Raw genomic sequence first — 23,455 nt, 5'->3', positions numbered from 1 at the left:
TTTGCTTTAAAGGCTTATCTGCCATTAAATTTGCCCGAAATGTTTGCGCCCATGTGTGTACTATCTGCTCCCTTTGTAATTCATAGGCATGTTTGGTAAGTAAAGTTAAGTGATGTGATGAAATGACTTTATCATTTCTGTTTATATCTGAATACTAATCTTTGTGGAAGTGAGAGTAATTACTCTACGTCTCCACCTCTTTGATCTTAATCTCTGTTAAAATTGTCAGATTAAATGCGATGGGGACTTTAATAAAGTCAATGAAGGGCAAACTACAATTGATGGTTGGAGAAATGTATTAGATGTAGATCAAAAATCAAAGATAAAGCTCAAGAGAAACCAATGTGATAGACTGATCCTGCCAGTAGTGAATTACAAATCTCTAGTCAATGAAAGAGAGGCCTGTCCACACTTTTAATAGATAATTTTTTAAGAGTTTTTGTTTGACATTGATTTGTTTTCTATGGCAAAAGATGGTCAACCATTAAAGGGATAGTTTACCCAAAAGTGAAAATGTTCTTATCATTTACTCACCCTCATGCCATCCCAGATGTGTATGACTTCAGTAGAACACAATTAAAGATTTTTAAAGACTTTTTTAGCTCTGTAGGTCCATACAATGCAAGTGAATGATATTCAGACCCAAAAATCACAAAGGAAAAAAATAAAAATAATAATAATAATCCAAAAGAAAAAAGAGATAAGATATAAGACTCCAGTGTTTAAATCCATATCTTCAGAAACAATATAATAGGTGTGCATGGATGAGAAACAGAACACTATTGAAGTCCTTTTTTACTCTAAATCTCCACTTTAACTTTCACTTTCAGATGTGAAAGTGAAACTAAACAGGCAAAACATGTGACTTTCAGATGTAAAAGTGAAATTTAAAGTGGAGATTTAGAGTAAAAAAGAATTTACATTTTTATCTGTTTCTCACCCACACCTATTATATCGCTTCAGAAGACATGGATTTAACCACTGGAGCCATATGAATTACTTCTGTTTCCTTTACGTGATTTTTGGAGCTACAAAGGTCTGATCACCATTCATTTGCATTGTATGGACCTTCGGAGCTGAAATATTCTTCTAAAAATCTTAATTTGTGTTCTGCTGAAGACAGAATGTCATACACATCTGGGATGGAATGAGGGTGAGTAAATGATGAGAGAATTTTCATTTTTGGGTGAACTATCCCTTTAAATTTAAAAAAAGAAACAAAAGGTGTCCAGTAATAAACATAAAATACAGTATGTTGCTATTTATCTATTATATATTTATCTATAATAACACAATGACAGGTGAACAAAACAATATTAATATTTAGAATAGGACATTATTACATAATATGTCAAGAAATAAATATAATATTAAACAATAAATATTCATATGTGAAATCTATGTAATGCAATACAATACCTAAACATGAATAATACATACAAAACATTATTTTATTAATTAAAAACACAAAATGAGGCACACAGGTTCATATGTAAACCATGTAAAACTAAGTATGCTAAGAATAGAAAAAAAGAATAAAATAGTTACCATCAAATACATAAAAATTGACCATAGACCCCAAATACTTTTTTACAATTTATCCCTGTATGAAAAGCCTGAGATTAAATAATTTCGAACACACCAGCTCACTATTATTTTAATAACACAGGCACAAATAAAAAGGCACACTTTAAGAAACCTTTAGAAATCAGTTGGTAGTTAGTTGGCTTGATAAACTATATATAAATTATATCACAGTGTTAAATGTAATAGGGAGATTGTTTTATAGTGGGAGAGAATTAATTCACTGTATTGCTCTGTTTTTATAAACTGTTTACTCATTCATTCCTGTGTGACTAGCAGCCATACTGTTGGGTGTGTCGGGTAACTGAGCTGATATTGACACAACTTCTCTTCCAGCAGAACAGGGATCATCCTTGGATAAAGAAAGCTAGGAACCAAACAAAATAAGTGAACACCAGTACAGAATGCTGCATCTATTAAGCTTTATTCATAATAAAAGTAATCTTTTCTGTCATGGTATTTACCACTTGCTGATATTATTGGAGGTCAGCACCCTTGTGCTCAATAAAGCAGGTGAGTAGTTTCCAAGGTGGGCTTACGAACATGTCACTGTCCTGACTCTTTGCACTGGCAATCAGTAGAGGCTCCTCAGAAATGTCCTAAATGATGAACAAACCATGCTCAAGTTTCATATTTTAAATTTCCAAGTTGGTCTTTACAATCTAGATGTTTTTAGAGAAACTTTTCGTTAGCATTAGATGATTTTCTCTTTAAACACATTTTATATTTTAATAGCAAAACGTATGTCATAGGGGGGCCTGGGTGGCCCTGGCCCACCCAGTCATGAGTTTGGTCCACCTTGACAATCACACCCACCCCTTCAAATGTTTGGCCCACCTGGAGGGTCCTATGGCCAACCTAACATCTGAGAGCTGAAGCCAGGCCTGGTCATAAGCCCTATCATGTTGAAAATGTGGCTAAGATTCTGGGCCTTGGCTCTTTGGTGGGGCAATTGTATGTTTAGGGGGGCAAAAGTGATGGGCATGCCTCAAACGCGTTCGTATTCGCTCACGAATAGTATACTCACAAAGGCAACGTGGTCGACCAGGTGCGAGCCGATACAGAACACACAAAAACAAAGTATACCTGGGTTTAAGGATGTCTGATTTGTTTACCTCTCATTTTATTTTAGATCACTATTGGTTATGTTTAGGTTAATGTTTTAGGTTAAGGAGGTATGCTTTACTCAGTAAAACCTCCATCTAATATTCATCTTAAAAGCCTCGTCTGAGTCCAAAAAGTAAAAGTGGTAAACTGCAATTGTTACCTTAAGGAGTAATTAATGATTTAACCATTGGCGAATTCTCAGGGCCAGCAAAGCCTTCTCTGCTTGCCTAACCTGCCAAATAAATAAATATTTTTCATCCTTTCATTACCATTTACCTTTTTGCTTATGTAATTTTAATCACTTTCCACTCTTAATTAATCTACAAACAAATAGAGAAAAACGAAAAGTTTATCCAGTCAGAATTTATTCCTTGATGCTTACAAGCAGAGCATGACAACTGTTTCACAAATCACATGCCTGAAGCATTGCATGAGTTTGAGCTCCACCCCACTAAGCCTTCAGAATTTCTACAGAATCCCTCAACAGTGCAAATGAATGTGCATTTAATGTCAGATTCATCAGCCAATCAGATTGATTTATTTGTTCTTGGTGGGTGTGATCTTTAGGATATGTCCCAGTCGAGGCCTTCTAGCTGGCCTTGAGTGACGCAATCATGCTTTAAGTGATGTACGTAATTTGAAAGCGAAGAGCGCGATATCTTGCTGACAGTCGGCTGAGAAAGAGATCCTTATGGATTTAAAAACCCGAGATGATCTGCACCGTGCGATTGCTTAATTTATTAAACAGGAAAGGAGGGCTGATTTTCACTTCAAGTAAATTGGTAAATGCCTTTTGCATTGTTATAGCAACATCAGGAGTTTCCTAAGTGTAAATTAGGCTGCTTGAGAATTCAGTGTCAGATCAAGTTTTGAAAAGTAGTGCTGTGTTCCATTCAACTCGGAAAGTCGGATTTTACAACTTCCTACTTGGAAAAGTGCAATGGAATGCATCTTGAAGTCAGAATTAACTTGAAGGCTCGTGCAGAATCAACTCTGATTTCGCCGAGATGCAGGGGCATGATGTCACACAAATATGTCGACACTCAGGGAGATATACAAAGTAAGTGATAAACATTCACTTTATTAAGTAATATCGATAAATGAGTTTGTTTCCACATTACATGATATTAAAGCTTGTTTAACAAACGCGAGAGTTATCAAGTAGGAATATCCCACATCCAACTTGAATGAAATGCAGCATAACCGTGTACCCTGACGAAACGAAATTTATTGCAAGCAACATTTAAATCGCAAATATTATTAGATAGATTTTTCCAGGTATTATAGACCTCCTTGGTAGATTCATATGAAACATTTCACAAACAGTCATGCTGCAGTTAAAATGAGGCTTGCTTGAGCATTAAGTGTCGTTTCAAGTTCTGGCTTTTGTGCGTGGACGTGTTTTTAAAATGTTAATTTGTATTAAGTTTGCTGTGACAATGTATGATGCCCAAAGGCATAGGGTGTCTTATTCAATGTGAAACTGTGTTTTCTTATGGTATGAATCACACTGAAGTCCTAGACTTTTAATGCACGGCCCACCACTGGATTTAATCCTTAAAAGTAGATATTTTGCTGTAACATAATGTATTCAGGTTGATAAAGTTCAATTTAAATAATATTTCTGACTCGAATCATACCAGTTTATATAGATGTTACCACATTTTTAGGCTATTTTTTTTTAGGAACTTGATGCATCAACACTTTTGTCAGCCATGTTGAATTTATGTTACCTCTTCATTAATATACAAATATAAAACACATAGAATGACATTAATAAAGGACAGCCATATAGCCTTATGCATAAGATAATCACCCATGGTGGTTTGAAGGTAACATCTCACCCAGAAAGGTTAAAATGCACTGATAAAATTATAACTTAAAAGTTGTGCTTGTAAATTAACTGGTTTTATAAATATCTAAAATATTATTTGACATTGCTGAATTAACATGAATACATTAGGTAACACCAAACAAAACTAATTTTAAGGGTTATGTCAAGTATAAACAGTTCTTTACGTTTTTTTAAATTGTGTTTTTAAAGATATCAAATGCACAGAAATATAGTATGCAGAATTGTTGGGGATGCAATGTAATTTCTGCATGCTTTAAAAAAAAGATCAATTAATAAATTGAGTTAAATTTTTTAACATTAAAAGCTAAAGGGATGTAAATGTTACTAAGCGAAGTAATGAAATAACTGCTCACTCACCAGGCAGCCCTCAAGCTGCTTCTGTGTGTGTCTCATCATTATACACCTTTTCTTATCTTGGCATCGCTTGTTCTGGAACCAGACTCGAATGACCCGGGGGCTGAGGCCCGTCATTTCTACTAGCTGTTCTTTCATGAGGGCATCGGGTCTGGGATTAGCACTGTAACAGGTCTGTAGCATGCGGAGTTGGGACTCGCTAAGAACCGTCCTCACGCGGACAGCCCTCTCTGACCTCCTCTGCATTGAAGACCAGGGAGGACTTAACTGTGATGCAGATTTGATGTCATCTGTGATAGACAGATACATAAAAAGAGGCTTTCCCTCAAACCATGTAAACCAATATGCTTTTTCTCCAAGGTAAAACATTGCAAAAAATGTCCCAAAATGAACTCTTTATTCTCCAGACTTACCGGACATACCAACAGTGTCTTGACATTTGTGATGTGGGTTATTTGAAGTACCCATTAATCTGTTGGAGTGCTTGTGATGGTCCGTACAGAGCAGTTGGCCGTCCCGCAGAACATACTCATCTCCAGGGAGTAATTGACGACTGCAGCTCTCACATCGAAAACACTGAGAATGATAAACATTCATTCGTGTTCGCATGACATACATGTTTCTGGTCAAGACATTGTGGCATTTTGCACATTTAATGGTGCAAAATCTGAAAGACAGAGAATAATAATAATAAAACAGCATTAAGTCAGAAGATTTTTTAGTTGTTCCTGAATATTAGGATTACATTTTATTAAACACACAATTTGTATAATAGCATATAAATATAAAATAACCCATAATGTATAGAGAAATTACATTACGATGCCCATGTTATATATGTTCATTTAATTAATTAGCCTACAATATTAATAATAGGCCTACTAACAAAGTCTATTTAGAAATTACTAGATTAAATATTTACATTTTAAGTATATGTTGTTCATTTATATTACTCAGTGCTTATTCAATGCTTATGTTATTACACTGTAATGTAACACTATAATGCAAACTGTGAAGAAATCTTATATTAGGCTGCTTTCTATTAAGAAAATGAACTTTTTAGAATATATATACATTAAAAAAGCATATAACAGCACAACTCAGAATGCAAGCTTATCTATTGGTCCTAATGTCTATAACAGTAAAGAGTAAAACAATCCTTTAGATTTACTAGTTTGTGACAATTTGTGGCTGTGGTATGTGGGTGTGTAAGTAGCCATTCACACCTAAATAAATTTTGACCGTATGTGCTTGTTTTTTAATTGTTTTTCTATGTAAACATGCGCTAGACGGACTTCTTTGACCATTGCACCTCGTCCCACTGTTTTGTAGCATATCACGTTGGGAGCACCATGTTTTAGACACCTGTCAAGTTAGAACTTCAGCTTTTAAAAATGCGTCTCGAGACACCTGCGTTCTGCTCTATTCGTAGCGTTTTAGTGCAAGAACGTGTTCATTCTGAACGGCCCCTAAACGCTGAGACATTCTCTTTGCAACTGATAAGTAATTAGCAAGACAATTAAACCTGTTCAAATCTAATGCACTTGGATTAAGCAGTTGGCCAAATGAAACATTAAATCATTTATATATATATATAATTATTGTGAAAGGAATATGGTAACACTTTACAGTGTAACACATCATCAAAATATTATGTTGCAACATGAATAGTCAGTACCACATAGCCTATCATAAACATTTAATAAAAAATAACTCATGCAGCGCAGCATCGCTCAGCATCCCATCTAATAACACGCACCTGCTGTGGTCTTTACAGAAGGTTTTTCCATCTCTGATGAAGCACGTGCATGACTCGTCCAGATATTGATGGCACTCTGCGCACTTCAGACACTCCGCGTGCCAATCCAGATCAGGAAAAACCCGCAGGATGAACCGATCCAGGATCTGATACCCACAACCCACGCAATATGAAGTCGGCTTATTTCCTTTAAGGTCGAAAAAATATGAATAATGCACACATTATTTTATGTCCCAATATGCGGATTAATTCGTGGTGACATCTGACTTTTTATTTATTTATAAATAAATACAAATTATAGCTACTCAACCGTCTCACCTTAACTAAGTTTAACAATTTGTTTCCTTACTTTTCAGTGGATCTTCCATGTCAGTAAGCGAAGTGTCGTTATCTTCTAAATATTAAAAGCTCGCACTTTATCGGGACGACAATGGTACTGAAGTGAAGTCTTGCTTCTGTGCATTTTATAAGGACTGTTAGATGTGACGCAAGGTGCATGAGCGGGCTGTAACCATTTGACTAACGTAGACCTCATGTAATATTAGATCTCATTCCCCGCCCTCTTTTTACTCTGACACGCCCAATGTGCAACAGGTGTACTTTGTGCTAGTGATTCATTACTAAAAACAAACAACATAAAAAATAACTTATCAGATAATGTATTGAGTGTTAATATGTTATATCATCCAATAAATATGAGTATACATGTATATCAAGGTTTAAGTAGGTTAGGCTATAAATTAGAGCAAATCCGTTAGAGAATAGATAGCCTTTAGGTGTTTAGATATAATTGTAATGGCTTACAATCACTAGGCACTTTTGAATTAAAACTGCATGCAACTAGATAATTATTGTATCTACTTTAACTTCTTTTTTTTTTTTTTTTACTTTACCAATTTGGAATGCCCAATTCCCAATGCGCTTTAAGTCCTCATGGTGGCGTAGTGACTCATCTCAATCCAGGTGGCGGAGGATGAATCCCAGTTGCCTCCGCGTCTGAGACCGTCAATCCGCGCATCTTATCACGTGACTTGTTGAGCGTGTTACTGCGGAGATGTAGCGCATGTGGAGGCTTCACGCTATTCTCAGCAGCATCCACACACAACTCACCACGCACCCCACTCAGAGCCAGAACCACACATTATAGAGACCACAAGGAGTTTAACCCATGTGACTCTACCCTCCCTAGCAACCGGGCTAATTTGGTTGCTTAAGAGACCTGGCTGGAGTCACTCAGCATGCTCTGGATTTGAACTCGCAACTCCAGGGGTGGTAGTCAGCGTCAATACTGGCTGAGCTACCCATGCCCCCTCTGCTGTAACTTCTAAATAGAAGTAGGCTTATTATTACTATTGTAGGCAAATTAATTAAATGTACATGTATAACATGGACATTGTAATGTAACTTCTTAATACATTATATGCTTAATGTGGGTTATTTAATAGTTGTATATGTTATTTTATGTTAGTTTAACATATTATTATACAAATGGTTTGTTTAATAAAATGTAATGTTTGTTGCCTAATATTCAGAAACAACTCAAAAATCTTCTGACTCATTTTTTATTTTTATTTTTTTATAGTAATTCCCCCAGTAACTATTGTCAACAGATTACTATAAGTAATCACAATAAATGTTGTGAGCCCAGAAGTTTCAGGAACAATCCGTTGAAAAGTAGTAGGCCTCTATCTTGATCTCTTTTAATAGTTTCTAGCATTTAAATTAAGTCTGTTTGAATGTAACTTCCTTTAAATAATTTTGAGTCATCTTGCGGCCCGCTTGGTAGTGTGCAAAGGCCCCTTGGATGAGAACCAATGAACTAGACTGTTGTGAGCACATGCAGCTTTTATTGAACACTTGAACACAAATATAAAACATTTATATCGCTTTTTTTAATCTAGCTTCTTTATTTTATTTTATTTCTAAAAGTTGCAACGCACAGCAGGTTTAGTTTGCTGATACCAATTTTGTTGCCACACTTTATTTTATTTTATACTAAATAAAATATAATTATACTATAATCAATTTCAAGGCTTATGAATATTTGCAATTAGTGCAAAACACCTGCTGCATATTCTTTTGGCCATAAACTGATATTTTATTTACCTTAAAATATTTTACTTTGTAATCTGTTTACCTTCAATGTACAAACTTCTATCTGGCTCGCTCTTGAGCAAGTTTGTCCCTACATAAGCAATCATCCGAAAGAGCTATAGATCTAGCAGATCAAATATTTTAGAGCAGACTTAATAATTAATGTCAGCTATTAATCATCTACACTGAAAATGTATATTGTGGTGAAGTAAATATATCAGAAAAGATTACGAACTTTGTAAACTGAATAAGTTAAAGTGTGAAATTAAAAGAAAATTCTAAATTTGTACTCAGTTAAAACATGTAAAAAAAAAAATTTTAAAAGCAATGCTCTAGCTTATAACTACATATTTTCTATGATTATCTTTACGGTGTGCCATCATGTATCAATCCTTAAAACTTTATCATATTTACAGTGTTTGCTAATTTTAGTACATTTCACAGGTAAATAAATTAAGTACATTTTACTTAACTTTTTTAAGCTGGTGTTCCCAGTATGCGCCGGGCTTGAATAATTAACGAGCTTTGTTTTCACTGTTTGCAAGTTGATTAACACAGTTTTTATTGTTAAATTTTGTTGTTGTGTTTGGAAACTTCTTGTTTTGTGAAGTCTGAAGTTAATTTTCTTCTCAGAATTATACATTCGTGATCAAAAAACTCATCTGTTGATAGTTACAGTCATCATGTTTTGTGCACTAAGTGATGATGTCTGCATGTGCATCACTGGATTTTTGCTTCAATTACCATTAAAGTGCATAGCATAAATTAAGCTTCCCTGTGGAAGGCTTTCGTGTGCATTGTGGTACATGACTAAGTATGCTTAAAAAGTATTGAAATGCAAGTGCCCGTTAAAAGCATGGCTTACTTCAGTGCTACATTAATTGAGTAAAATTTACAAACTAAATGTGATTCAATTCACTTGTAACAGACTCGTATTACAAAGTAAACTTTACTTGAGAATTTCTAATTAAAGCCACCAAGAGTTGTGTGTAGCCTTTACTTGAAAATATGGTGTGTTAAATGTACAAGCAATTTCTGCATGGAAATTGTAGGTTTTTTTTTTTAAGTAAACCCAACTCCAATTTATTTATTTTTGTGTGTGTGTAGGACTTATCCAGGCCTGAAATTGCCAGGTTTTCCACGACTGTAGGAACTCTGTTACATTTACTCAGACCTAATTTGAGTTCTAAAACAGAGCTCTCTGTTCTGTTAATTAGAGATACATAGGCCTATTTAGTATCGTGAAATAACAATTGTAGCCCTGCTGAAAAAGTAGTTTGAGGCTGTGATACACCAATAGTGATCAATAGTTTAAAAAGTAAGAATTACTCTCTTGTTTCACAACAGCGTAGTCGGCACAGCGATACAGTCTTTCAAATCCATAAATATGCATTTTTGTTTATTGTGCATTTTTTAAAGAAATAGAAGAAGCGGATGTAACCGCTTATTTAAACGTTCACATTGGCGTCACAGCACATGCGTCATTACGTCATCAATGTCCGCCATATTGACTAAAGAAATAAGAGTGGAAGTGGAGGAGTGTACCGGATGCATGTAAATATCCACGTCAACAAAAAGTATATTAATGAAACAGTTATAAGGACCAGGAGTAGCGTGAATATAGTCATTGTTGGCGCCGGTTAATGTGGAATTGAAAGGCTGCTCAACACGGTGGTGTTTTTAGGCTAGTGTAAACAATGACTTCCCTGACACAGAGAAACTCGGGCCTGGTGCAGAGACGGACCGAGGCCTCGCGTACCGCCGCGGATAAGGAGAGGGGCCCCGGGGAGGATGAGTACGACTCCCGCCGCGGAGAGGAAGAGGAGGAGGACGACAAGGGAGACTCCAAAGAAACACGACTAACTTTGATGGAAGAGGTGCTGCTGCTCGGACTGAAGGATCGAGAGGTTTGACGCGACTTTGGCGTTGTTTGTTAGTCAAATGGTTGCGAGGATGCGGCTGGTTAAGAGGACTAGAGAAGTAATAAGAGAGATTAAGCAACTGAAGTCCTGAAGACCTCCGCCGTTCTCTTACGATCGAGCCTGATCGAGAGTCCGAATAGTGCTTTTAGTAAACAAAATTAGTCAAAAGTCGCACGAGCTGTTGAAGTTTACGTTGTGTTCTGTCGTGAATATGAATGATGTAACCAATTAAACTGACTTTTCTAGGCACGTGCAATGGTTTGTTGCAGACACAGCTTGTTGCAAGATAGACAGATCTTAATTTTCTCACGTAATCTCACACTTTGAGCCCATAATGTGCATTTGTTGTCTTGTAAATGTTGACCAGAGAGGGATACCATCTGATTCATATTAAGCAAAGAAAAGAAAATGATGTAATATAATGAGCCCCACAGATCATTCAAATAACAATTTTGAACTCTTATTGTTTAGGGTTACACATCGTTTTGGAATGATTGCATTTCATCAGGACTGAGAGGTTGTATGCTTATTGAGCTGGCGTTAAGAGGACGTCTGCAATTGGAGGCATCTGGAATGAGGAGGAAAAGCCTGTTGACCAGAAAGGTGTGTGAATTTGGCTCATTTCTTATCAGATCATGCTCTTTCTTTAACCCTTTGCTTTACACTCTATCTTGACTCTCTAAACCTGTTTGTTCATTAGGTTTTATGTAAATCTGACACCCCCACTGGAGACATGTTGCTGGACGAGGCATTGAAACATATTAAAGAGACCCAGCCACCAGAGACAGTCCAGAGCTGGATTGAATTGCTAAGTGGTGAGTTACGGTAACATTTTTGGCACCTGTATAGTAGTAGGGCCACCCATGTTATTTAAAAAAAAAAAAAAAAAAGTAATATGTCTGAGTGAAACAGGATATTCAATGAGAAAAAAAAAGTGTGATTTTGTCTATCAGGTATTGACTGGATTGTGAGAAGTGTGTGTTTCATACTAGAATGGAGCCAGGAGCTTAAATTGAAGGGGTTGAAAAGTAAAGCCCAAAGTATTCTTTGATTTTGACACAAATGCTGTCGAATGCTAGCCTTTCAAAGTATACTTCATTTGACTGTGTGTGCCATGTATACACAGGCGTTTGGCACATGCCCGCTATGACTTCCATGAGATACTGGACCATTTCTCCTCAGGAGTTTAGACCTATAGAAATGTCTTTATAGTCCTTCTGACTCAAGTAATACAAATGTAGGTATCTCCTGACCTCTTAACAAATGCTCTCTTGACTTGCACATCCACTGTTGTTGTTTCTACCATTGTTTTCTGGTGTCAAGTGGTGATTACATCATCTAGCACTTTTTATTGAAAACAATGGCTCAACGGTGAGTATTTCCATATTGTGGACACACTAATTATTGCAAATGATTCTTCGCGCATGTGCATACTGATAATAATTTAATAATGTATAAAATTATTATTATATTAATTATTATTACTGTGCGTTCTGAGTACGTATGGTTAGAAAAATTGGTCCGTTCAGTGCTCATGAACCTTGCTGATGACAAAATTTGCGTCAAACATCTTGTACGATTACGCCTAGCATTCACATCTGACCGAAGTATGCTTTGGGCTTTATAGTGGCGTCATCCGAAAAGCAAAGTAATTTCAGAAATGGTGCAAGAATTTATGCATTTTGAATGGTTTTCAATACGATTCAAAAATGATCCAAAGGACAAGAGGAGGGTGCAGTTTCAATAGGAGAGTTAACAGAACAAAACATTACACTAACAAGTTTTTCCTTTTATATTCCTCTTGCACAAAAAGATAACACCTAATTTTAACATTTACTCTTCCGATCGAGCCCGACGCAAAGCATGCTGGGAACTAGAAATCCTCTGCCTAGTACAGTTACCCAAACAAAAAATATTCATGTTGTCCCAACACAAATGGAGTCAAGTAAAAAAAAATTATTTAACAACTACATTAAATTAGGTTAACTTTGGTTGCATTCATTTTTTGAATACTATGAACAAGAGAAGATTCAGTAAACCAAATCATAATTATAGTTCTTTTTTTTTTTTTTTTTTTTTTAGTGTAGAAAGGTCATTGAAGCTCATTGGTCAAAAAGTGTTGGAACCCTGATTAAAAGAAAAAGGAATCCGTTTTGATTTCATGTTGATTTTAGGCTAGATAATGCTAAAACAGATTGTGTGCTTGATTAAATGTGCTATAAATAGCAAAAACATGTTGTGGTCAAGTTATTCTTGCATTTCAAGAGGCCCTTTTCATGTTCTATAGGTGAAACATGGAATCCGTTGAAGCTGCACTACCAGTTGCGAAATGTGCGAGAGCGCTTGGCTAAGAACTTGGTGGAAAAGGGCGTTCTCACCACTGAGAAACAAAACTTCCTGCTTTTTGACATGACCACCCACCCGCTCACCAACAACACAATCAAGCAGCGGCTGGTGCGCAAGGTCCAGGAAGCTGTCCTGGAGAAATGGGTCAACGAGCCCCAACGAATGGATAAGCGCCTGCTGGCTCTGCTGTTCCTTGCACATTCCTCTGATGTTCTAGAAAATGCCTTTGCTCCTCTTCTGGATGACCAGTACGATCTGGCCATGAAGAGGGTGCGGTTGCTTCTGGATCTCGACCCCGAGGGAGAGGCTGCCAAGTCAGGTGCCAACGAGCTGGTTTGGGCGGTGGTGGCTGCTTTCACCAAATGAACCTCCAGAGTAGAGAGATAAAGGGACTCAACTTTGTGCTCATGGCATTGAACTCTGACCACTGGCCCCAAGCTTGGTTAATTAGGTATAAAATTGGTGATGGTAATGATGGAAATACAAATTATAAAGGAGATTATGATGATGCTGATTGCAATGAGGACTCATTGGAATGGACAGCTTTTTCTCATAGTCACGGATTTGTCTTTGACCTTCATAAAGATGTTGCTGTCTTTTACATGGCCAATAGTTTCTACATGATTGCAATTCACTGTGAGGCTTCTTGTAGTTCATGCACTTAGATCATAAACAGAGTTCATGTAAGAACAACACTGAGCATGTTGAAGGAGGCGGTTTGTAAAGAGTCTTTTGGCCCTGTACTTGACCATGCCACGACTCTAATTGTAATGCAGATCCTGATAGAATTCTACAATAATCTAACTCTCCATTTATCTTTGAATAAGGAGATCAGCCACTACTTAAGAATAGCCAAGCATGATGATCCGTGGCCTCTCCTTGACATGGTTAAGAAATGAAAAGATCCTGTTTCACTGGCTTTTCCATATTCAACAGGAAATGTTCTGTGACCCTTTTGCTACCTGAAATGGGGAAGATCTTGAGTTGAAAGCAAATAAATAATTTCACATTTCAAAACACTGAAATGAAAGCATCCGTTTGTCTCCAGAGGTTTTATCATGAACGCTTCCTTGCAAGTATTCTTTTCAGAATTTATTTCCACTCTTCAAGAATACTCAAAGAAAACAATGTTCTAATGTGTGCTAATATTACCAGTTTTAATTCAAAGACATTTGCCTGGTGTTTCATGTATAGAATAACTATAACTTCAAAGCATTGATCGATTGACACTGATAGCCTTTTTGTTCTGTCCAACTTATCAGGAAATCCAGTTCATCTCTTCAGTGTGGATCATGTTGCGAATGCTATTGGGTTTCTTACTAGTTTGTGACAATTTGTGGCTGTGGTATGTGGGTGTGTAAGTAGCCATTCACATCGAAATAAATTTTGACCGTATGTGCTTGTTTTTTAATTGTTTTTCTCTGTAAACATGCGCTAGACGGACTTCATTGACCATTGCACCTCGTCCCACTGTTTTGTAGCACATCATGTTGGGAGCACCACGTTTTAGACACCGTGTCAAGTTAGAACTTCAGCTTTTAAAAACACGTCTCAAGACACCTGCGTTCTGCTCTATTCGTAGCGTTTTAGTGCAAGAACGTGTTCATTCTTAACGGCTCCTAAATGCTGAGACATTCTCTTTGCAAGTACGTGAATACAGAGGCTTCTAGCAATGCAAGCTTGATTTCGTGTGTAGTTGCGTTCCAAAAATGTGTTAGAGTGCAATCATAACATAATGAAATTATGCTCAGACTTTTGAAGGTAACTCTAACGCCTCCTTGAGAACTGAGGTTTGTTCCCGCCACAGTAAAACAAGAATGCACGTTAAGCTTGTTTAGCCAGACTGAATTCTGACAATGCGGTGGCAAAGCGCTCGCATCTGCATTCACATACTCGCGTAAAGTATGTTTTGGCCTTAATACGCCACAAGGCAACATTGCACTCTCTTATATTTTGTAAGCCCAACTTCAAGATATCAGTTGCGTTATAAGTCTTGTTTATTTTTCAAGAATTGCAAGTCAAACATTATTAGAGCTTGCAGTGACCCAACGTAATGGAAGGCTTGTGTTATTGAAGCCTTTCTGTTTTTGCCACTACATTTATGTAACTGTCTCTTAACACACACATGGTTTTGTTCATGTCATAATCTCTTCTCCTCTCTCTCTCTCTCTATTTCCAGTTTGTATACTATGATTTTAATCAATTTATTTTGTTCCTTCCTTTAACTATTATTAGCTCAATATTACATGGAGTCGTCAGCCATGTTTTGCCATGTCTGGTGTTTTTTTGGTTGTCTCTTGTCCTGAAAGAGGATGGGTAAAGAATGGGATAGGGACATGCCCTTGACCATGTTGACTACTGTTAGTAAACGATACTTAAAGAACTGTAGAGAGATGTGGAATGGATGCCCTGATTTGTACATGTGCTTTTTACCATATAATAAAGAAATATCTAAGTGCCTGGGAGGGATGTGAATATTAGCTGTACTTTTTTTTTTTTTTATTTTTTTTTTTTTTTTTTATAAATATGTGTATTTACATGTTAAGTTCAAGAAATATTTAGTTAGTTGCTTGTTGGCAGTTGACATTTTAATTTTTACATGATAGTGAATGTTTGAATTTGGTATTATAATGCAGTCAACACTGTTTTATAGCATTGAATGTACTCTTTTGTGTGGCTGAAATACTTAAGTGTTAACTGATCCTTTATCATGCACAGTGGTCCCACACAGTATTTGGACACATAAAAATTTAGGAATGTCATGAATGATAAAATATCAAACTAAGTGGGATGCAAACAAATGATGCAAAACTAACTTCACTTTTCTTAGACGTCTTTGCATGCATTTTAACAAACTGGTCCCAAGGTAGTCCTAATTTAAGTTTAGACTGCTATATATATATATATATATATATATATATATATATATATATATATATACACATACGTACATACATTGGCGGCCAAAGGTTTGGAATAATGTACAGATTTTGCTGTTTCTGAAGGAAATTGGTACTTTAATTCACCAAAGTGGCATTCAACTGATCACAAAGTATAGTCAGGACATTACTGATGTAAAAAACAGCACCATCACTATTTGAAAAAAGTCATTTTTGATCAAATCTAGACAGGCCCCATTTCCAGCAGCCATCACTCCATCACCTTATCCTTGAGTAATCATGCTAAATTGTTAATTTGGTACTAGAAAATCACTTGCCATTATATCAAACACAGTTGAAAGTTATTTGGTTCGTTAAATCAAGCTTAGCATTGTCGTTGTGTTTGTTTTTGAGTTGCCACTGTATGCAATATATTGGCATTTCTTAAGGTCAATATTAGGTCAAAAATGGCAAAAAAGAAACAGCTTTCTCTAGAAACTCATCAGTCAATCATTGTTTTGAGGAATGAAGGCTATACAATGCTTAAAATTGCAAAAAAAAATCTTGATGATTTCATACAAAGGTGTACACTACAGTCTTCAAAGACAAAGGACAACTGTCTCTAACAAGGACATAGAGAGATGTGGAAGGCCAGATGTACAACTAAACAAGAGGATAAGTACATCAGAGTCTCTAGTTTGAGAAACAGACGCCTCACATGTCCTCAGCTGACAGCTTCATTGAATTCTACCCGCTCAACACCAGTTTCATGTACAACAGTAAAGGGAAGACTCGGGTGCAGGCCTTATGGGAAGAATTGGAAAGGAAAAGCCACTTTTGAAATAGAAAAACAAAAAGAAATGGTTAGAGTGGGCAAAGAAACCGACATTGGACAACAGATAATTGGAAAAGAGTGTTATGGATCTTAACCCATTGAACTTTTGTGGGATCAGCTAGACTGTAAGTTGTTGTGAGAAGTGCCCGTCTGTCACATCTATGACAAGTGCTGCGGGAAGCTTGGGGTGAAATGTCACCTGAGTATCTGGACAAACTGACAGCTAGAATGCCAAGGACCTGCAAAGCTGTCATTAATGCACATGGAGGATTTTTTGATGAGAACTCTGAAGTAGTTAAAAAAGTTCTGAATTTTTTTTTTTTTTTAATTGTAAAAGTAATTTTTCACATTATTAATGTCCTGACTATACATTGTGATCAGTTGAATGCCACTTTGGTGAATAAAAGTACCAAAAGTTATTTCCATAAGAGCAAAACCTGTACATTATTCCAAAATTTTGGCCGCCAGTGTATATATTACACTGGTTTTGATACTTAGTTAATAAAAAACCTTCAGGCATTTTTAAGTGTGGCTTAAGTGTCCAAATACGTTTTGAGGACAATGTAGCTGGATTCACAGAAAGCATTCGCCTTAGTTCACAAATAGTACACGTATATCTCAGAGATATCTTTTTTGGATCTTTTCATCTGGAAAGCATCAAATCTAACATCTGCTAAACATCTTAAAAAGGATCAGATTTACAAGCTAAATCATAAATGTCTCAAAGACATCTGCTGAATGTCTTATTGATGTCCGTATTGCAGATGAGCAAACAACCTAAAAAAAAAATACAATAAAATAAAAAATGTCTTCCAGATGTAAAAGCACACATCAAATAGACATATGGGTGATGTATCAGGGTTGCTTTCATTGAAACAATTTCAAGCAGTCAAGGAAAATTTGTGGTTCATATTCAGGAATTATGTGTGATGCAGTCAAACATAATCTCAAGCACGCAGTTTCTTTTTTGTAGTTTTAGTTAGATTTTAATTGGTTTCAGAAAACATAAATAGCATTTAGCAGCCATATCAACCATTCACCACTGGCAGTGCATTTTTGTACTTATTCATAAACGTACAGTACTTTGATGATATTTAAAAGGACAGTAGCTACATATTTGAGTATATAAATATAACAAAGGGAAAAAAATCCCATAAGCAATATTAATATGAAAGGATGAATATCAAACGTCCAAGCTTTCACCCAGCAAGAGTTTCATCAGGAAGGAGGTCAATGATCCGTGCGTGAAGTTTCACTCGTTACAGTCCAGATAGAAATAAGGCCTATTCGAATAATGAGCTCTCTGTGTGATATTCGACGATGTGCTGGCTGAATAAATGAAGACCCTCTTCGACACACAATCCCAAAGTCCTCTCACATACATCTTATACACTCCTAAAATGAACACAAATGAAAATGGCTAGGATGACAAGCGTTAAATGGTGCCCATTGTGTTTTATGTCCACAAAGACCTCCAGTTCTTCATCTCTGCCACTGATCTTCGTGTTGAAGGTTTTTGTTGTTGTTTTTTTTCGGAAGATGAGGAATTCATTGTCGGAACAGATCCTCTTCAGACGCACGTGTAAATCAGCAGCGTGCAGATTAATATGCTACAGCTTTCTCCAGGTCTTTTTCCAAGTGTTTTTTTTTTTTCTTCTTCTCTTTTTTTCAGCTTTTACCGTATATTTCTAATTTCTTGAGTGTTACTATGAGTTTCAGTAACTTGTATTTCCAATTTAACAGATCTCCAACTCTGCGCAACTCCCGCGCACATTCGATGAGGACGGTCTGCTCTGTACAGGTCAAAATCGAAAGTTAGTTAGTTAAAAGGCAGAAATACTCATTATTATACATCAAAAATATTTACAATTTTGAGCTTTGTTGATTTATAAAACCTTTTTAACCGAGTCAGTAAAACAGTTTACCTTTTTTCGCCATTTTTGTATACGCGATCTGTCGGTGTTTCACTAATGTATTCCCAGTGAAAGATTAGATGAATTCACGTCTCCAGTTCCTTCAAAGCAGCTGACTGCTGTGAACTTCCTTCTCACTTATAGATAGAAGCTCCGGAGTTAAATAGTAGCCTATGACGCGACACGTGACATATGTCAGAATCCACGTCATATTTGATGATCTTCCGTATTTGTTTACATGGCTTCTACCTGATACTCAATAGAGAAAGTCTATCCCCATTGAACTGATAAACCTACCACCTTATGCGCTTACATAACAAGTCATTGTACATTTTGAAAATGATGATAACAGTGAAAGTAGCTGAAGAATCTGTATTTGTTTTGTTGGAACACCACTCAAATCCAATGTCCTCAAAATCTGAAACAGCACTTGGTGATTGTAGAACACAGACATATCACAACACCCCAGATAGCACATGTACATTACCCAGATATGTGTGTTTACATCTGGAAGATGTATTTTTTAGGTTGCTTGCTCATCTGCAATACGTTAATACATTCAGGAGATGATTTTGAGATGTTTATGATTTAGAATGTGTGGAAATCTGATCTTTTTAAGATGTTTAGCAGATGTTATTTAGAATTCAACGCCTTCCAGATGAAACGCTCTTCAACAGACATCTCGGAGACGTATGCTATCTGGGACTTTAATATGTCTATCACAATTATTGTTTTGATGATCATGATTATTTTTTGTCATCCTTATGATAAAGCACTTTCAAATATCCTATAATACCCCCATGTAGGCCTGTATATACTCCTTTTAAGGTGTTTATATTTCTTTTATGCATAATGCAGAGTTTCCATCCAATCAGGTGACCAAATTTCGAAATTCCACAACAAAATCATCCCATTTACGGTAACCCGGTTTAAGTTTCATTTGTTTGTTTAGGCTTGTCTATCTCCTTCATGCAGGTGACTATTGGCTGCTTTGTATTTCCTCTCAGTGTTGATTGTTTGAAGTGAGCTGCAATGGCTATGCAATTTGCATAACCTTATCTTTTGTTATTCCAACAAAAACAGGCTCACAAACAGTCCATTGTGTTCTTTTCTGTAAAATATGCATGCAAAGTATTTTGTTTTTTAAAGAGACCTGTTATTATGCCACTATTAAGTGTGTAGATAACATTTATCTATGTTTGGAGGAATCATAAACACTGAAGATTCTATTACAGATACTAACTGACCTAATGTAGGACTATACTTTTATGGTGTTTACTAGAATTCAGGACATCAGGTTTATGGTATTTTCTCAAAAATAATTTTTAAATAAAAGTACAACTTGAAATGATACTAAAACTAGCTTAGATTCTACTTTTCCTAAACACCACAAGAAGACACAATTATTCTGTGTAATGAGTAAGATGTGGGGAAAGTCTGCCAACATTGTGCTATTCTTTATAGCACAAGTTTATTTTTTAACAAGGTCCTTGATCATTCAGTCTGAACCTTAACACACTGGAAAAAAAAATGTGTTGGATTTACTTTTTTGCATCACACTTTTTAAGTAAGTTCAACTTATGTCCATTTTATATCAGCACAACTAGAAAACCTTTGTTAGATATACACAAATGTATTAGTTCATTAACTTAATTTACATAAAATGTATGTCACACCAATAAGATTTAGGAACTAATAGCAGGTTGTTTCAAATTAACATTTACAGTATACCACTGTTTCTACTTAATTGACTTGACACTAAAGAAAATAATAACTGAGGTAAGGCTTTAAACTTGATTCCCCAAAGAAGTGCACATAAAGCTGCACTTCAGCTACACACATTCACATGTGGAAGTAAAAATTACATTGCACAGAATCCAAGTTGAACACTTATTGAAATCAAATCATGAGAACACTCTCATGGTGAAATCGTCAGGATTCGTGCGACTTTTCTAAATTTGCCTAATTCTTATGATATCGTGCGACTGCACTCGTTTGAATTCCTACGACTTTCACTACAGCCAATGACATCACTGGACATCATTTCCATCTAATACACAACAATTACTTGCTTCTGTCACACACAACAGCTTCCTATCATGTTTACACACTCTACTGATTGGTTAAGTTTAGATAAGGGGTTTGGGTAAGGGCATAACATTAATAAGTATGTCCTTCTCCCACCGTTGGAGTCGCGAGTTCAAATCCAGGGCGTGCTGAGTGACTCCAGCCAGATCTCATAAGCAACCAAATTGGCCAGGTTGCTAGGGAGGGTAGAGTCACATGGGGTAACCTCCTCATGGTCACGATTAGGTGTTCTCACTCTCAATGGGGAGCGTGGTAAATTGTGCGTGGATTGCGGAGAGTAGCATGAGCCTCCACATGTGCAGTCTCCGTGGTGTCAAGCACAGCGAGCCACGTGATAAGATGCACGGATTGATGGTCTCAGAAGCGGAGGCAACTGAGACTTGTCCTCCTTCATCCGGATTGAGGTGGGTAACCGCACCACCACGAGGACCTACTAAGTAGTGGGAATTCGGCATTCCAAATTGGGAGAAAAAGGTATAAAATTTAAAAATAAAACAAGTATGTCCTTAACGCCTCGTGCGCGGAACTCGTGCTTCCACATTAGACATCCGGGAATTTACACGTGATGAATTCGTATGAGTTTATGCGAGCAACATTGTGCGAGACCACATGAAATAGCCAACTCGTAAATTCGACTTTTTATGAGATCGGGTTGGAATCACCCTGATGGTGACTTTACACAAAACAGCTATTTACAGGTAAACAACATCAATAATACTAAAAATAACTTATATCTGTATGAATTCTTAATAACAACTAATTAAATGTGCACGTGAGTTCATTTTGATCAAACAAACATGCTTAAATTATTCAAGCACAAGGGCTTATGGGTATTGCCCACAACCTCAGTTCTGTACTTGACTGTCTGAGTTTGTAATACTTAAAATCTTAATTTTATGGATTTGTAAGCTAAAGAAGTCCAAGGACCTAACAATTATTCTTTTAATTTTTCACCTTAAGTTCACCGTAAAATGTATATTTTGAAATACATGAATGAAAATTAAGTAAAGCTAAAAATGTTATAAATATGTACATTTCTGAGAAGAAGCTATTTATTTTTATACGTCATGGTTGTTGAGTCAACAATTTTTTTTTATTATTATTTATTTATTTATTTATTTATTTTTTTTTTTTGCAGCACATTTCAGTGATTTATCTTTATATTAATTTGCATACAGTTTTAAATTGTTTCCCCCTATCAAGATCAGCTGGTCTCAATCCCTAATTATGTGTCTATAAATGGTATGTGTTGTTGTTTAAATGTAAGCAATTAAGAAAGCAATGGGCTGAAATGTTTGCTTGCAAGTCTGTTTTTAAACTCACTGCACACTGCACTTTTTCATTTTGCAAGTTTAAAATTATATATATATATATATATATATATATATATATATATATATATATATATATATATATATATATGACTGACTGTCATTCAGTTTGCGGACAGCAACTTATGTGATTTTTATATATAATTTTGTTTGTGTAAAAATTTAAATTTCAAAAAGAGAAGTACAAAACAACACAAAATGTCATTTTATGCCTTTTTTATGTTTTAATCACACAAATTGTGCAAAAATAATCAAATTTTCTTGTTATGTACATATATCTAAAGGAGATGGCTGAAAACACAATATAAAATAAGATGTATTTAATAGCAGCATACAGTCCATTGAGTTCATCAGGGCTTCTGCTCAGTGCTTTCAGGATTGTTGACCAGTCTTGTGTGTTTCAGTACTGTTGTCTTCTGTCTTCACAGCTTCACTGCAGTCGATGGGTACCATCCTCTCAGGTACCTCAGATAGCTGATTCACTGCTGCCTGTATGTACAGCTTTCCATCACTCATGGAGCAGGTGACTGTCTCAGAGTTCACTCCTTCAGGCAGATCAAACACCCGTCTGAACTTTCGCATTGTATGAGAGTAAGAGCCTTTCCCATCCTCCTGCTTCTTCTCTGTCTTTCCACTGACCAGCAGCTTCCTGCCCACCTGTTTGACCGACAGTTGTTCTGGGGAAAAGTCTTTAGTTTCCAGTGCCAAAGCAAAGCCACTCCTTCCCTCTTTCTCCATTGTGCAGGTGACTGGGTAGATCTCCTGAGAGTGTGGCATCTGCTGGATCTCCTCAAAGAGCTTGTGTTGAAGTTTCTCCAGCTGCTCCAGGCTGCTCCTCACCTCCTGCAGTACGTCTGTGTGTCTGTAAAGAGGTGTGATCTGTGGCCAGAGACTGCGCACTGGACACTCAATTGCCATGAATGGGCCAAGGGAAGGCTGGAATCCATGCAGGCTCAACATTTTCACTGCAGGCTTTTGTTTTGTAGTTTTGCTGCTCAATCGCTCTGTCTCCCTGGTGGTGTCGTAAGTCTGTTAGATTTGACTCAAGATCTGTGAGTCGCTCAGCTTTATACTGAGTGTTCAGCAGCACCAGCAAGTTCAGGAATTTTCCAGGTTGTTCCACATTCATCCACTGAGCAGCAGCAGAGAGAGTGGATGAGTCACACCAGTCACTTTCTTTTTCAGTGAGATGACGATCAACTTGGATCAACAATTATGTTTAATACAAAGACAAGATTTGGTTTTTAATCCTTAATCTAATTTTTGAAAATATTGTAAATGTACTGTAATTAAAAAGTATTTACTGACAGAATACAGCCCCATATCATGCAGAACATTCGAAATATGCATGGTTTTTGAAAAAAAAAAAAAATTTATAACTAAAATGT

General features: G+C 36.4%; 3 protein-coding genes across 3 annotated transcripts; 1 reads left to right on the top strand and 2 right to left on the bottom strand.

Annotated features, from left to right (window-relative positions):
• Window positions 1–2,060: 2,060 nt before the first annotated feature.
• On the bottom strand, window positions 2,061–7,027 carry LOC127432319 (insulin gene enhancer protein ISL-1-like). The gene is made up of 5 exons (XM_051683213.1): window positions 7,009–7,027; window positions 6,660–6,846; window positions 5,314–5,567; window positions 4,904–5,190; window positions 2,061–2,183 (listed from the first exon to the last, which is right to left on the bottom strand). The coding sequence occupies exons 1-5, from the start codon at window positions 7,025–7,027 to the stop codon at window positions 2,061–2,063; spliced, it is 870 nt and encodes a 289-aa protein (XP_051539173.1).
• A 3,231-nt stretch (window positions 7,028–10,258) lies between these two features.
• Window positions 10,259–15,484, top strand: LOC127432775 (Golgi phosphoprotein 3-like). The gene is made up of 4 exons (XM_051684193.1): window positions 10,259–10,660; window positions 11,147–11,278; window positions 11,376–11,490; window positions 12,963–15,484. The coding sequence occupies exons 1-4, from the start codon at window positions 10,451–10,453 to the stop codon at window positions 13,385–13,387; spliced, it is 882 nt and encodes a 293-aa protein (XP_051540153.1). The 5' UTR covers window positions 10,259–10,450; the 3' UTR covers window positions 13,388–15,484.
• Window positions 15,485–22,400: 6,916 nt separating this feature from the next.
• Window positions 22,401–23,162, bottom strand: LOC127432789 (heat shock protein 30-like). Its single transcript, XM_051684211.1, has one exon. It carries the CDS (start codon window positions 23,025–23,027, stop codon window positions 22,440–22,442), a length of 588 nt encoding a protein of 195 aa, XP_051540171.1. The 5' UTR covers window positions 23,028–23,162; the 3' UTR covers window positions 22,401–22,439.
• Between the last annotated feature and the right edge of the window lie 293 nt (window positions 23,163–23,455).

Source organism: Myxocyprinus asiaticus, chromosome 42, assembly GCF_019703515.2.
Source record: "Myxocyprinus asiaticus isolate MX2 ecotype Aquarium Trade chromosome 42, UBuf_Myxa_2, whole genome shotgun sequence".
Classification (NCBI taxonomy): domain Eukaryota; kingdom Metazoa; phylum Chordata; class Actinopteri; order Cypriniformes; family Catostomidae; genus Myxocyprinus; species Myxocyprinus asiaticus.
This window is presented reverse-complemented; position numbering and strand designations above follow the sequence as displayed.

Excerpts from the sequence above, each read along its gene's own strand:
- LOC127432319 (XM_051683213.1), bottom strand. Across the intron at positions 5,568-6,659 it reads TTCTGTAAAGACCACAGCAG|ATTTTGCACCATTAAATGTG; the intron begins GTGCGTGTTATT and ends TCTGTCTTTCAG. Across the intron at positions 2,184-4,903 it reads AGCAGCTTGAGGGCTGCCTG|GACATTTCTGAGGAGCCTCT; the intron begins GTGAGTGAGCAG and ends TTCATCATTTAG.
- LOC127432789 (XM_051684211.1), bottom strand. The coding sequence starts at position 23,027 with ATGTTGAGCCTGCATGGATTCCAGCCTTCCCTTGGCCCATTCATGGCA.
- LOC127432775 (XM_051684193.1), top strand. The coding sequence starts at position 10,451 with ATGACTTCCCTGACACAGAGAAACTCGGGCCTGGTGCAGAGACGGACC. Across the intron at positions 11,279-11,375 it reads AAAGCCTGTTGACCAGAAAG|GTTTTATGTAAATCTGACAC; the intron begins GTGTGTGAATTT and ends TTTGTTCATTAG. Across the intron at positions 11,491-12,962 it reads CTGGATTGAATTGCTAAGTG|GTGAAACATGGAATCCGTTG; the intron begins GTGAGTTACGGT and ends CATGTTCTATAG.